This window comes from Grammomys surdaster, unplaced genomic scaffold, assembly GCF_004785775.1.
Source record: "Grammomys surdaster isolate TR1022 unplaced genomic scaffold, NIH_TR_1.0 136, whole genome shotgun sequence".
In the NCBI taxonomy this organism is placed as follows: Eukaryota; Metazoa; Chordata; class Mammalia; order Rodentia; family Muridae; genus Grammomys; species Grammomys surdaster.
In genome coordinates, this window is record NW_021604594.1 from 8,494,279 (window position 1) to 8,510,450 (window position 16,172).

The 16,172-nt window shown below is 43.7% G+C and overlaps 1 protein-coding gene across 1 annotated transcript in view; it reads left to right on the plus strand.

Annotated features, from left to right (window-relative positions):
• Positions 1-16,172, plus strand: part of Pde11a (phosphodiesterase 11A) — a 343,221-nt gene that overhangs the window by 309,070 nt on the left and 17,979 nt on the right. The window contains exons 18-19 of the mRNA XM_028762965.1: positions 700-774; positions 5,608-5,691. Coding sequence (XP_028618798.1) covers positions 700-774; positions 5,608-5,691 — 159 coding nt within the window. The remainder of the gene's footprint in view (positions 1-699; positions 775-5,607; positions 5,692-16,172) is intronic.

The following is a 16,172-nucleotide window of genomic DNA, read 5'->3' on the forward strand; positions in this document are numbered from 1 at the left end:
GCCTCAGAACCCTGAGCAGTTATGACTGTGGACCTGGGACACCAGGCCTGACTTAGAAAATCATCTTGATTCCATGTATCTGACCAAATTAAACCATCTTACTTTCGTAAGGCAGAAGATTCTCTTCTTCTGTAAGAACATAAAATAGAGAAAAAAAAATAGTTCAGTGATCCAGGCTTCCTTGCTGTCAAGTGCCTAGAACTTTTTCTCCCAAGTCTTCTAACATGCACCAGTCGAAGGTGGTTCATTCGGAGACTTGCTAGCTGCACATCCTAGTGTCGTCAGAAGTACCTGCTCAGCATTTATCTGCACTATTGATTTTCTGTCCTCAAATGATGCCAAGAACCACAAACTAAGGGAATAGAAACCAGCTTGTTTACTGTGACTGTGGATCATCTGTGTTCTTGAGTGAAAGGGGAGAAAATGCAGGTGCCTTGTAGCTGGGAGTGGAGCAACCATTGCATTATGGGTATAACGGACCACAGTGGTGCCGTCAGTTGGCATGCAGTGCATGCATGCCAGTGCAAGCAGACATTTGAGCAAACAGCAACTGAGGCCTACCTCTACTCAGTGCTTTGAGTACCACTGAAGACCATGTTCTTCAAATTAAGATGATGACCATGCACATAAACCAGAAATAACTTCCACATCTCATAGCGTACTACACTACAGATAAATTCAAATGCTTCTGTGTTTCAGGTGGCTGAACTTGTAACCAGCGAGTTCTTTGAACAAGGAGATCGGGAGAGGTCGGAACTCAAGCTCACCCCCTCTGTAAGCCTGTCCTTTTAATATCATTATGCTTTTGAATGGAATTGTCAACGGTTACTCCAAACCATTGCTTGAAATGGGGGCTGGAGAACTCCTGGAAGCTTGAAACTTTAACTGAACAGGGATGCTAACCACCATGTTCCCCAGTTTCTGACTGAGACTGCTGAACTGTTTAATGGCAAGACAAAGAAGCAGACATGGGAGGGCGAGCAGGGCAGACTTTGAACATCTCAGAGCCAGCGCTCGCATTTCACATATGCCTACTTTGGAACAGGAGTAACGGCAGAAAATTAAAAATTGAGCTGTCCAGCCTTGAGGAGCTAGCTGGGTTTTATTTTTCAGTTCTGAACTTTTAAACTCCCCAAAGCAAACCATTGCAAACTATTGCTTGCTTATTTGCTTGTTTATTTGCGTACTTGCTTGCAAACTGAGGTGTGGGGATCCAGGTTCTGGTGGCTAGCATGCTGTTTATGTTGGATTCCCTCATGCAATCCCTATTTGAGAATGTTAATGACAAGCTGGGGGTGCTGTTGTCTCTTCCTTCAAGGTCACCTTCAAGGTCACGTCAAGCCCTGGTCACCACCCTAGGAAGGGGTCAGCCTCTTTATTCCGAATGAGCAGCTAAAACATCTTCCCTGGTTACTCTGAGCTGGGGTGAAGTATTTTAAAGCCTAACCTTGCAGCACACACAGTAGGTTTAATGAAGCACACAGTGTTCATCGGTTGTCAAGAATGTCTCTTTCTGAGGATTCCAGGTCACCCTGTCTTGAGTAGTTGGCTATATTAGTAAGATTTTTGAATTTTCACACACCCTACCTTGCTGAAATTCAGACACCAGAGAAGGCAGCAGGACCCTTTCCTACCTTGAACAGTTTCACTCAGGAGAAACCATAGCCTTGCTCAGGTTGACTCTTCTGTCACTTGCTTACCTGTAAAAGTCTGGAGGACCACAAAGGTTAAAACATACCAACCATCTTAATTTATATGGGGTTGAAAACACACTTTATTCTTTCTGCTGCTCATACCAGATTTTGTTTGGAAATGAAAACCATTAGTTTAGAATACACATAGTTCATTTGTAAAACCTATAACCCAAATTTCTCTAGGCTACATAGCTACATTAAAATAAAAGCTTTTCCTTCCTTCTAAAAACCATTCCTGGGGCACACTCACTCTCTGCAGGGTTTACAATGCAGCAGCACAGGTCATTTAGTTAAATGGGGGAAAAAAAATAAATGGCCAGTGTCCGGAGCTGGCAGGCGCAGTGTTGCAGGACTAAGGAGCCTTTATCTGTAGGCTCAGCTAAGGCCTTCTCTGGAGACATAAATGAAATTAATTTCATGGTGGATCTATAGCTGTAAATGCTACTCTCTCCTCACAAGAGGCTACTTAACATAGCTGTCTCCTCGAGCAAAGTCTGGCTTTCCCTCACGGACTCAGGATCAGAAATGTCTGTAATGCACCCAGAGCGGACACTACTGCTTCCTCATCCTTTGGTTTTTAGAGATCCCTGTGGTGCATGGTCCAGAGATCGGTAACCTTCTGAGACCAAGCTGAAGCTGGCTGGACCACAGTCAGAGGGTTCGTGTTAGAAGCAGTGAGCTGATTGATAAAACAGGCATGTGCACCAACATGTATCAAGCATGAAGCTCAACACTGTGTATCCAGAAATGAGCGGATACCATCTTCCCTGTCTTCGAGTACCCTAGAACCTTGTCAGCTGTTGGGAAATACTCATGAAGAAGCACATAAGCATATATTTCACTTATGAGCAGACTCATGAACAAGCACATAGCCAATAAGCACACACGAAGATTACGAATCTCTAGGCATCATGAAAATGCAAGTCGAAATGATGGTGAGGTGCCACTTCGCATTCACGAAGAGGACCATTATTTACAAGACAGACAGTACAAACACATATGTTTTCAGAGAAGCTTGGACTTGGTGGGCTATGGGAAGAAATGTAAGCTAGTGCAGCTACTTTGAAAACCAGCCTCGAATCCTCAAAATGTTAGACATAGAGCTGGAAAGATGGCCAGGCAGGTAAAGTAAGGACTGTGCAAGACCGAACCTGAGTTCAAGTCCTATATCCCACTGCAAAAGGAGAGACCCAACTCCCAAAAGTTCTCCTCTCCCCTACACACACACGCCATGTATCATCATCATCATCATCATCATCAACAACAACAACAACTTAAAAAGTAAAGTCTAATATAAAAAGTTCAAAATGGAGTTAACATATAACCCAGGAATTCACTTCTAGGTTTATCCACCAAGAAAATAAGACACACACCCATACAAAAAAACCTGCACACAACTGTTCACACCAGCAAATCATAGCAGCCCTAAAGTGGAAACAACTCAAATGTTCATCAACTGATGAATTAATAAACAAAATGTCGTCTATCTCTACACTGAAATGTAATATGAAAATTATGCATGAAGTGAATGAAAGAGGTGTTGATACATGCTACCTGGATAGATCTTTTAAAATTATGCTAAATGAAAACAGCCAGTCTTTTTGGTCATGGTAGCACACACCTTTAATCCCAGCACTCCAGAGGTGAGGCAGGGGGATCTTTGTGACTTCCAGGCCAGCCTGGTCTACAGAGTGAGTTCCAGGACAGCCAGAGCTACACAGAGAAACCCTGTCTCAAAAAAGAAGTAAGAGAAGAGGTAGGAGGAAGAGGAGGAAGAAGAGGAGGAGGAGGAAGAAGAGGAGGATGAAGAAGAAGAGGAGAAGGAGGAGGAGGAAGAGGAAGAGAAGAAGGAGGAGGAGGAAGAAGAGGAGGAGGAGGAAGAGGAAGAAGAGGAGAAGGAGGAGGAGTAGGAGGAGGAAGAGGAGGAAGAAGAGAAGGAGGAGGAGGAAGAAGAGGAGGAAGAGGAAGAAGAGGAGGAAGAGGAAAAAGAGGAGGAAGAGGAAGAAGAGGAGGAGGAGGAGAAGGAGGAAGAGGAGGAGGATCAGAAGCCAATGCCAATCCGAAAGACCATGAAGACCATGTGCACTTGTACATATGGTTCCACTTAAATAAATCATGCAAATAAAATAGGCGAATCTGTGCATGCAGGCAATAAGGTGCTGCTTGTATAAGGCTAGAGGTTTGCAAGAAGATGGTGTTGCTATTGTTGATACAAATTTTAAAATTTGTGTGTGGTGATAATCATAAAGTTTCATTCGTGCGTATACTGATATTTCTTGAAATTTAAAAAAAAAGTATCTCTATAGAATACTCATCAGAAGCAGAAAACTAAATAACAACTCAGGTAGGAAAATGACTATGGAGAAAATAAATCAGACTGCTTGTGGTTTAGATATGGTCTGAGCCCTGGGGTTTCATGTGCTAAAACTTAATCCTCAGTGTGAGTATTGAGAGCATGGGAACTCAATTCAGCTCTGGTGGGGAGAGGCATGGCGTTTGAGAGCTTATTAGGACTAGATAAGCCCATTAAGAGGAAGCATTAAATTAGTATGGATTATAGGAAGGGGAGAGACCCTAAAAGACATAAACTGTGTTCCTTGCCTAGTGCCATATGATGTCCTGTGTCTCTTGGGGCTTTCAGCAAGAAGGCCATCAACAGATGCAGGCACTCCAGCCTCCACAACTACAAGCCAAACAAATATTTTTCTTTATAAAATTTCTCAGCCTCTGGTATTTTGTTATAATGGCACAGCATGTATAGACCTGCAGAGATTTTTAAAGGGACATATTTAAAGCAAGCTTTAATGTATTTCAGAAGAGTTGTCACTTTCTCCAACACATTCTACAGTCTTCTCTGAATTCTAGTCATTTCTTGAAAAGGATAAGCAGAGCTCACGGGAATGAATGGCTTTCTACCTGTAGAGATATTTTCCTCAGATTGGGTCACCAGTGATGTCTACTACACACGAAGGATGCAGATTTCCAAGATCTCAGGACTAAGGGTGAGGCTTGGACCTGCCCTCATGACTGCTATGGGTACCAGAATGATGTGAGTGCCACCTCTCTCCTAGCTTTTCAATAAGACAAGTTAGGCAGCACCCCTCTTCCAGATCAACTGACACAAAGTAATGTCACAGGCGCTGCCTTCACTCTTAAAGAATAAAGGGAAAGACATTGTCACTCAAGTTGAGGTGGCTATTTCTTAAGAAATACATTTTAATCCTCTAATTCCAGTTAATTGAAGTCTCTCTGATAGAAATAAATCACTGTGGCTTTTAGAAATGCCTATAAATTATATCAAATATTATAATGTCATAAAATTTAAGGGCTGGGATGAAGAAAGAATGGATGCCTGCCGCCACCATCCATCCAAGGACAAACACTTAGTCACCTAATTGCAGAACCTTACCGGAAAACACATGATTGTCGATAGCACCAAACCCTTAAAATCATCATAAATGGAAAAGAATCTATGTTTAATACAAAGGAGATAAAGGAAGGAAAAAAAGAAAAGAAGATCACTGTTAAGGATTTTTTTTTCCCAACCCGACTTTCTCTTTCTGCAGAGAGGAAAGCCTGCATTATTTCTGTGGCAATAAAATGTGTCTCCCTTCCCCTTGACTTGTACCCAGTTCCCAGTGACCTGGTGAGTTGATTTAGTAACAATTACCTGTACCTGCAGACAGATTTTGGCCCTAAGGTGTTGTAAGCCATAAAGTTCGAATAAATTCACTTACAAACCTCATAAGAAGATATGAAGATACTTTATTTCTTTTCGTAAAGGAAGAGAGGCCATGTGTGAGGACTGGGATCCGTGAGACATCCCCATTGGTAAAATCTGAACTGTTGTCTGACAAAGTGACTGTAAAATACTCCAGTGAATAAAAGCAAGGTTTCTGCTTCCTCACCCTAGGCTATTTTTGACCGGAACCGGAAAGATGAACTGCCCCGGCTGCAACTGGAGTGGATTGATAGCATCTGCATGCCGCTGTATCAGGTACTACTGACTTGTGAGTGTCTATATGTCCCACCTGAGGAAGAGGCGAGCCTGGGTAAGGTCTTTTAGAAATGTGATTTGGAGTCATTCACAGGCTACAAACTGTAAACTTGCTTCTAATTTCTGACCCAAGAGACATCAGTTAGAAAACTTAGAAAACAACAGTTCTCTACCACTTTCTCAACTGTAATCTCCATGGCCTTACCTTCCTCATCTGTAAACCAGGGATTATAAGACTTTGTCTCCTCATTCCCCAAATGCTGCCCCATGAAACACAAGGATGCAGCCATAGTCGATACCATCTCTCAAATAAATAAATAAATAAATATTTTAAAAAAATAGCTCAGAGGCCCAGTAACTAAGCAAACTCCCATATACATTAAAGTATCAAAAGCTTGGAGAAGTCTATTAAGAAAGAAGCATACTTAGCCTTGATTAACTCTGCATTTCTCAAATGGAAATCTTTTTGCTTTTTAAATTTTATTAATATCATGAGAAACACCAGAGTTTCATCAAACACATCTTTCTGCTCTGACCCCAGGGTCTGGACCACTGGGCTTTGTGTGGGAAGCATCTTCCATCTTCAAAATCTGCCTCCTTCTTTAAGCAAACATAATTGTGCCAAGCAGTGACTACCGAGTGAGACCACTAATGAGTTGTTGCTTCACTGCCTGGTGCAGAACCCGCCCAGGGCAAGGAGACATGTGTCAGCTCTGAGTGGTTCACATTCTGCTTTTTGAGTTTGGATTGGGGCTGGCATCCGTTTGCACTAAGAGTTTGGTGTGCATTGGCTTTTAATTCTGCTGCTAAGCGTTTAGTTTCATCTGGAAACCCCAGTGAGTTCTTTACCCCCGACCTAGCTCAATCAGTCTGAGCCACGTTCCTAACTTCAAAGAGAGATGCACGCGGAGTAGGCAAACCTCTTTAGTGCCTCACTATCTGCCACTCCATTAAGAACACGGGATTGTTTTTTAAGGACCTCACAGTCATTAAGTCTCAGACTTACCCACCACTTCATTTTCAGTACTTTTAGAGACCTGTCACAGTCCCCTGAAAACAAACAAATTAGAAATGTGTCTTCCAGACAGAAATGTAACTTTAATAACCACAAATGATAAAAGTAAATTCGCTTGTTTCGTATAATCCATTAAATGCCCAATATCATAAAACCAGTCAGATACAGTTTTAAAATAATCTAAAATCAATTGTTATGGTTACAAATGACTATAATATTCTCTCATCTAATAATGAAAGATTGGATAAGAATGATATACTTTATTATAGAGACTCCTAACTCTCTTTTCTTCCTGCCTGTTCCCTTGACATTGAATAAGCAGGCCACCATGTAGAGCCCACAGGTGCTGGGCCAGGTGCCCCCTGCTTTGCTGAGTTGCCTTTGGTTGCCCACATGAGGTTATAGTTTGATGGTACTCAGTTCTCTGTGCATAGGTGCTCATTGGATGGATAAGTCAATCTTTTACTTAATAAATTTCTCTTACTGGAAGTGAAACTCGAACTCCACGTGCTGCTAAGGGTCTGCGTGCGGCTCCCACACTGGGTCCGTAGCATCATTGCTGACATGCGGTTCCTTGAGCCTACCATGGCCTTGCTACGTTAAAATCTTTGAGTTAAAAAGGAAGTTAGCTGAAATTAAACAGAAGAGATGAACGTTGAAGATTCTGGGAATGATATGTCCGTGGCGCGTGATGTAGCATCCCAATTTTTCTTCACCTGTTTGTTACTCATCTTTGAGGTTAGGTGTTTCCAGCTGCCGGATGTGGGACACACAGGTGAGGTGATGCACCTGCATGCTTATCCCCTGTCCTTTTCAACTTTGACCTTTGCTTTAGCATGGCGGCTTTCCAGGTGCCCGATTCTACTTCTGACGAAAATCTATACCTGTTATTTCACTCTATCACAAGCCATGTCAGGGCTGGAGAGATGGCTCAGTGGTTAGAGCACTGCTTGCCCTTCCAGAGGTCCTGAGTCCTATTCTCAGCAACCACATGGTGGCTCACAACCATCTGTAATGAGATCTGACGGGGGCTGAAGTGGTTAAGAGATCTGATGGCCTCTTCTGGCCTGCAAAACGCCATATACATAATAAATAATTTTTTTTTAATCCATGTCACCCTAAGGGGGAACATGGAGAAAGTTGCTCATAAAGCTGATTGATGCTCAGAGCTCACTGCTCACTGCTGTCCCCTTCTCATGCAACTGGCAATGAAGAGCTTGCTCTTTTTTGTTTTGTTTTGTTTTTGTTTTTGTTTTTGTTTGTCACACCTAGTCTTTTTTCCCACAGTTTCAGTTGTAAATTCTTTATAAGGCTTTGAAACCAGCTTTTCTTCAAAGAGCTATCAAACTGAAAACACAGCGAGCATTGAAGGAACCTCTCTCTCGTGGTCTCAGTTGTGCTCTATCGTGTGTGATGTTGACACCCCCACAGTACTGATCAGTGGGTTATCTCACACTAACTGATGGGGTTCCCAAAGTGAAATGGAATAATCCGTCCCTGGGCAGGAATTGCAGCTATTGGGAAGGCAGACAGCAATCTTGGTGCAGCTACAAGGAAAGTCACTGATGTGACACTGGTCCCTAAGGAAAAGGGTTTGGGACAAGTAGGGTTGCTGCAGAAGCCATTTGGGTTTAGAACAGAAGAATGCAATAGTGGGGTTCTGAGAGGAAAGATGACAAGTAAGGTAGTATGCAGCTGGTGGGAATCCCTGTTGTGCATGGACCAGAATCACAAGGTCTGAAATACAAAGCAGAAGAATCCAGTTTGATCTTGCTAAGATGACTCTCTGGGGGCATGGCAAAAGGCAAAGAATAGTACTCAAAAGACAGAAAACAACCAAACTCACAGGCTCCAAGATGGCAGGTATGAGTGCAAGACACTCTGTAGAGTCCAAGCAAAGAGAATGTGGTGGAAAGGGTTGGGGGGGGGGGGGGTCCTTGGCGTGGACCATGGAGCATGGAGTTATGGGTAGAGGCTGGAGAGGCTGGAGGATGCTCTGTATAGGGCTGGGATAGCTGGGAGTGGCAGGAGGAGGAGGTGACCCCGCTGGGCAGGAGATGTAAGAGTGGGTTAAATGCAGCTTCACCCCATTGAATTTCACTGGTGAATTCAGTTTTACTTTGTGGCTTTAAAAGGATTCCTCTTGTCAAACATCCTAACTGATCAAGCACTTTCTGCTTGTATTCCTGGTTGTTGGATTCAGATCTCCTCCAAGCAAAGGAGAAAGAGTGTTACTAACCCCAGGTGCCTGAAGAGGCCTGACCCACACCAGTCCATTCTGACTCCCATTTGCTGAAAGTCAAAACTCTTTGTCTGTTGGATCGTGTTAGTCTCCAGGCAGTCTGCAGTTATGTAGAAGGAAAACCAAGGGGGAAGTCTCACTCAAAAACCTATTCTTAGGAAGCTACTGAAGGATTAAATAATTGGGCTGAAGTGGCTGACAGAAAATATATGAAAACATACAGGGCTGTGCCTTGTGGTAGCGTGGTTGATTAATTACATAATTAAATACCTGTATATAAATAAAGCCAACAAATAATAACACTCGGATCCTGTGCACCCTAGAAATGAGTCTGGCTGTTTCTATCAGAAATTAAGATCAGACACTCCTGACATTGCTTTAGCTCTTACTGTAGACCAGCTGGGAGGGCACAGTGGGGACCACACCCATCTCTCTGGACAGTTACAAAAGACATGACATGAGAGGACTGTCTACATGTTTGTGTTTTGAAACTTGGGGTTCCAAACTTTCGGAGAAAAACAAAAAAACAGAGAGGTGGGGAGAGAGAAAGGGACAGCAAGCAGGCAGAAGCCATGATTTATCTGTGACAGCATTTTAATCAGGAAGCATCTAGGAGGCCCAGAGCAGGCGGGAAGCATTAAAGCGTGTTCCCCAGGAGAAGTCTAAAGCCCTGGTTAGTTAGCTCTGTCCTAGCAGGATGTCTTAGAGGAATACATTGACATCTGATTCTGGAGCTTTCTGCTGTCTTTACACCCTGCTGGGGAGCCATTAGCCTGCTGCTCAACATCTTTGGAAGGAAAAAAAAGTCAGAAAGAAGAAGGAAAAAAAGACACTATCAAAGTTTGGAGTCACTGTGGAGGCAGCCTTAGGGATAAACAGAACACCCCCCCACACCCCCGTCACACTCTCTTCTGAGCTGCTATTTGTGGGAGCAAACAAAGTTTTTCCACTTATTTCTGTTCTCAACTTGAACCTCAGTGTGCCTAAGAATGCCCATGAAGCACAGAGGTATGATCCTTCTGTTTATTGACAGTTTTTTCAAGGTCATCAGAGCTTCAGCTCATCCCAAACTGGTTTTCAATTCGGCAGATAGATTTCCTCATAGACACTGCAAAAAGGTTACCCTGGAATTTAATACCCAGCACCTTGTAAACCAGCCCTGGCCCTGCACAACTATAATCCTATAATCCCTCAGTAGGGAGATGGGGACAGGAGGACCAGAAACCTAAGGGTAGCCTCTGCTACACAGTGAGCTGGAGCCCATCTGGGGCTGTATGAGACCTTGTCTTTAAAAACCATGACAGGACTTCTGATGTCAGTCACAATTAACTTGGAATTTATTTATGTATTTATTTATTTATTCTAACCTTGGCCATAGTGATCATCTTGAATACGCAGTCCATCTGGCACAACCATTAATGTACTCTCTAGGAAAAGTGAGGGGGAAAATCTTCAAAATATATTTGAGGAATGGCGAGAGAGATCAGCTGTTAAGAGCACTGTCTGTTCTTTCAGAGGACCTGGGTTCAATTCCCAGCACCCATGTGGTGGCTCACAACCATCTGTAACTATGGTGTGAAGGGATCAGACACCCTCTTCTGACCTTCAAGGGAACCAGGCACTCAGATGGTAGAGTCAGATGTGCAGGCAAAACACCCATTGTTCTACCTAGTTAGGGTTGATGTGATAGCACACCAATACCTAAAGCATCTTGAGGAGGAGACAGTGTGCTCCGGCTCGGCATCCCAGCCCATCACTGAGGGATATCAGGATAGGAACAAAAGCAGGACAGGAACCTGGAGTCAGAAATTGAGGCAGAGGTCACAAGGAAAACTGTTTACTGCCTTGGTCCCCGTGACTTGCTCAGCCTGCTTATAGCACCCAGGACCACCCACACTGAGCTGGACCCTCCCATATCACCACCAATCAAGAAAACATACCACAGTCCTGCCCAGAGGCCAATGTGGTAGGGGCATTTTTTTTTCAACTCAGGTTCCCTCTTCCTGAATGACTCTAGTGTGTGTGAAGTTGTCATAAAACTAGCCAGCACACCCGTACACATAAAATAAATTTTAAAATATATGTAGTATAATATACTTGAAACTGTGGAGACTGCAAGTTAGAGGCCAATAAACTAGAAAAGAGGTTATAAAAGGCAACCTCTCTAGATACTGAGGAAAGTCTGTAAAGAAACAACTCGGTGTGCCCTGGTGGTTCATGACTCATGTCTGATTTTTTTTTCCCCCTAGGAAAAGAACTAATGATCTGCAGAGTGACTGGTCAGAGCATAAAATAGTATGTTCTTTAAAAGCCTGCAAAGAAAGGCCATTTCTATGAGATATTTTGGAAACTAAGCAGCAGGGATAGGGGAGGGATCCATTCCTGTACACATTTTCTGTGGCATTTACTATTCCAGTGGATGCAAAGAAGAGATGGTTGGGGAACGTTTCTTACTTGTCTTTACAAAGGAGAGCACACACGGGGTGGTATCTCACCATAGAGGGCATGGATGTGATCAGACCTATGAAGACTCTGGCCACTAGCCCTAGTGACCAGTCCACACACCTCGTGTCCTACGCCCTCTGTCCCTGCCTCACCAGTCCCTGGTCAATTTCAGTAACCAGTTCTTGGGGCACCTGCTCAGTCCCTCCCAGGCTCAAGGCTATTTTCCTGACCACACTACCTACTAAGTCCTTCAGATATGTTACTTGGATGGTGCCACCTTGCTGGAAGATAATTCTGCCTCTTTTCTGGATTTCTCTTGAGGTTCTACAGACAGGCCCTCTCCCCTTCCAGAGAGAGTCCACCAAAGAAGGTACTACCAAGGTGGTGGCACCTCATCTCCCTCCTCCTATACAGTCCTCTCTCCTCTCTACCTGCTTTTCTTTCTCCTGTATTTGTTTTCTCCTCCTTCCCTACCACTGTCAAATGTCCTCTTGCTTGTCTCATGGGCTCTGTCCTTCTGTGGATGGCCCCCTCATACGGAGCTGGCAGGCAGGCTCTACTCAAAGCTAAGACACCTGGCATTTCTGAACCACCATTTATCTGAAAGAGGAAGGAACATCAGGTATATTTCTACGTGAGGAGGAGCCAAGGGTGGACAAGACCTTGCTTTCCTTCTCTCAGAATCCTATCCTTGATACATATGCTACACCTGAACCTAAGCATTGTAATAAAACCTGCCTCCCTCCAAGATACCCCATATGTTCTTAGGTAGTCAGGACAGAGAGGGCAATACAGACATCCACATGGATATTTTCACGAACTTTCGGAAGCCTGTCTGCTATGAGCTATATATCTCCTAAGCTTTGCTGCAGTGACTGAGATGGGAGGGTAGGGGGTGGAGAAGGGAAGTGAGGGGAAAGGAAAGGAACATCGTGGAAAGGAAGGAAGAAGGAAAGAAGAAAGGAAGGGAGGGAAGGAGGAGGGAGAGTGGGAAAGAGGGAGGAATCAGGGAGGGACTGATCATGGCAGGCCCCTAGTTGAAGATACCAGGTTCCTACTGTCTAGCGTACCATCCAGCTGCTCTGACTTAACGTTGACAGCATCTCATCCATTCTAGGCCCTTCCCCTCCACCTTCCACCTCTGAGCATTTGCCCACTTGTCTGCCCAAGCACAGTTTGCTCCAAAGCACAGGAATCCCTAAATCCTTTAAAAAAAAAAAATCTTCCTCCTGCCTTTACCAGCCTTTCCTTCCCTCTTCTCTCTGCCTGCAACACATCAGCCTAAAGCTCCACCTCCCTCAGCTCCCACAGCACTCGCTATTGTCTCCCACTGGGCCACTCAGGGTGTGCGCTGGGCCTATCTGTCCCCATGAGACTGGTTTCTGTTCCAGTACCTCGAACATCAGAGCTGCGCGGTAAGTGCTGAAGAAATTAATAAAGAGGAAGGAAATAAACGACTGGATACAGTAGCACAGGATAATTATGAGCAGTGACAGGTAGGAAGAAAGGTTATAATGTCATTTTAAGTTATCATCAAAAAACATAAAAATCCTTTCAGCAGAATATGCACCATTATATCCCTGCCCATAATCTAAAGTATATGGCCTATGGTATCTTTATAGAAGGTGGTTTGGTTCTTATCATGGTTGAATTGGCTCTTAATTCCACCGTAAAGCACCAGTTTATAGCCATGAAGTTTTCAGAACTTGGACTTTTTCAGCTGAGAAATATGTTAAATTTTCTTTTACACAGCAGTGCCAGAAATACAATCTCCTAGTTATTTTACTATTCAAGTTAATTGACTTGGTCTAATATACAGCATACAGACAGTGCAGGAGACTGTGTGGTATATTGTGTGTTCATGACTTCAGAAATTTATAATGTAATAAGAGACACCCAGTGTATGAGGATTAAGACTCAACGTCAATTCAACTCAGAAGACTTTTCTCCAAACTGGTCAGTGGCACAAACGTCACATACTAGTGTGCCTTCGGATCACATGCTGATGGCAGGAATCCTTAGCACAAGGCCTACACCCTGCCTTGCCTCATACTCCCTGGGTAAAGATGGCTCACACTCGAGCCTACATCTCAGATCCCTCCTCGTTACCTCGTGTGTCAGGATGATTGTTTTGTAGAGGCTTTTCCACCCTCCAATAGAACCATCCCTGCGTACCTGCACATGTAAATAGAAGGGCTTTTCATTCATTTTATGTTGTGAAACTTAGAAAAATGGCTATTCACACAGCAATGCTTAATCTAGTTTATTCATATGTATTTTATAAGCTTAAAAACTGACATCATGAATCTATACTAGAATCTATGCCAAAAAGTGATCGTCTCCCTAGTAAGGCTTTTGAGGATAGAACTGAAGACAGGATCTACTTCTTCATATTCTGTTGGCCAATTTAAATCTTCTAAAAAGTATACTGGAAATCATGACTCAAAAAGCCACTTAATTCTATGTCCATACAAGGCTTGGGATTGTCTACTCTAGAGAGGATACATAAAGTGCTGTTTTACCTTTGTGTGTGAGTGTGTATGTGTGTGTGTGTGTGTGTGTGTGTGTGTGTGTTTACCACTTTCAGATGAAAAAAAGAGAAGGGACCAAGAGAGGGAAAGAGAAAAGATAGAGGAGGAAAGCCATGGCATGCAGAATCTTTGCCAGGATAAGTAATGGTTGCTTTCTGCATTGTAAGGGCTTGAAATTTTACACAATTTAATGTTTGTGTGGTGGTCTGCCATCATTGGAGCTTATAGGGAGTGCAAGGTAAAGGTGATATATTCTTGCTTGGTTCTTTCTAGGGCTGTGAGGGAAGAACTTTCCAGGCTTTTCTTCTGACTTCTGGTAGTTGCTTGCAATTCTAGCCCTTCTTGGCTTGTGGACATTTCACTCTCTACAAAAGCAGAGGTCTTTAACTGATCTTGTTATAAACACTGGGGATCTGGGCAGGCAATGAGATGGCTCAGTTAGTAAAGGCATTCATGGCCAAGTGTGATGAACTAAGTTTAATCCTTGACACACACATAATAGAAGAAGGGAACCAATTCCCACAGATTGGTGACCTCTTTACACACACACACCATCACACACATGCACACAACAAATTGATGTTTATAAATTATGGCAACTGGAGAGATACGTCTCAGTGGTTACAAGCACACACTGCTCTTGCAGAGGCCCAGGTTGGTTCTTAGCACCCACACGGCTTACACCTACCTCTAACTCCAGTTCCAGAGGATCCAACATCCTCTTTTGACCTTCTCAGGCTCCCACACACATGTGATGCACTTACACACACTCAGGCACATACATATACACATAGTAAATTTAAAAAGAAAATACCAGCCACTGGATATTGGGCCCACTCTAATCCTATACCATCTTCAGAGACTCTATTTCCATATCTGTTTACATTCATGGGTACCAAGGGATAGGCGGTCAGCTTCTTGGGAGGGCACCATGGTTTGTACAACTCTTGAGTTGAGTCTAGAAAAATGAAAGAAGTCTAGAAGTTGAGCATTAGAGTCCCAGGAATCCACCCTGATATGCTTAATCAGGTAAGCAGCCTCTGTACTGCTGCCAGCTTAGGAGATCAGAGAGTTCTCCCAGAACCCTGATGTGGGACACCACATTCTACTGAACTGAAGTGTCAGTAGAATGACTGGCTAGACTCTTACATCCATCCCCCTGTTTGAACCTATAAAATGTATGAAAGGTCATATGCCTCTGTAGGATGTCAGAACAGCCAGAGGGGAGAGATCTGCAGAGACTTGCACAGGGAGTCTCTATGAATCAGATCCTTGCAGGATGTCCTTAAAATCAAGCCCACCCATCTCCCAGCACACTCCCTAGTCCCCCCGAACCCTGCCCCTTACAGCCAGCCTTGAATGCCTCCTTCAATACCTTGTCTTTAAGTGTGTAAAGAGAAGAGCTGCAGAAGAGCTGAGAAGATCTATTACAAAAAAAATAGACAGAGAAAGAGGAAACAAAAGAATTGAGGGCATACAGAAGCACAGAAAACAAGAGACAAACTCTTTTTTAAAAAAAAAACCCTAAACTGTTAAAAGAGTAAGTAACTTGTTACAAAATGACCAGGGCTTTCCCTTTTCTACAACTTCTTAGTTTCCGGATCAGGAGTTAGACTTAGACTCCTGTCATGCTCAGCAGCCTCTCCCTAGAGTCAGCCCCACTGACTAGGGTTCCATCCTCCATTTCCCCCATGTAACTCTATGAGCTTTCTGAAGTGGATGAGGCTGCCTCATTCAGCTGTCCTTCAGTCCTTCCCTCTGCATTACTAGAGGGAAAAGACTCTAAACATTCATGACCTATACCCCTTAGCCCTGCCCATGAAAGGCACCTGCCATTTCTACAGCGCCACCTGCCTACAGTTCTGCCACATGCCCTTGCTCCAGCAGCCATCTCTAAGGGACAATCCAGTCTCACTCTGGCTTTTGACTCTCCATGGACAACAAACTCCTTGCAAAATAAATCTTTCTTTTTCCCTGAGAGGTAGACACATTGTAGCCTCTGGACTCTCAGTGGCTTCTCTTAGTAGCACATCGTAATTATCTGTGTCTGCCCTACAGTAGTCACATACCCTAACTGGGAAGAGGGTCCTTCCACATGCCCTCAGGAGATGCTCTGTGATTGCTGTTATCTGGCTCCCTGGGACTGATCAATAGTGCCAGTGCAGAGTGTGATAGAAACAGGAAGCACAGGTTACCTCGTTGAAGCTAATATGCTTGACTGTCACTGAGCCCCTTGCATGCCTTGTGG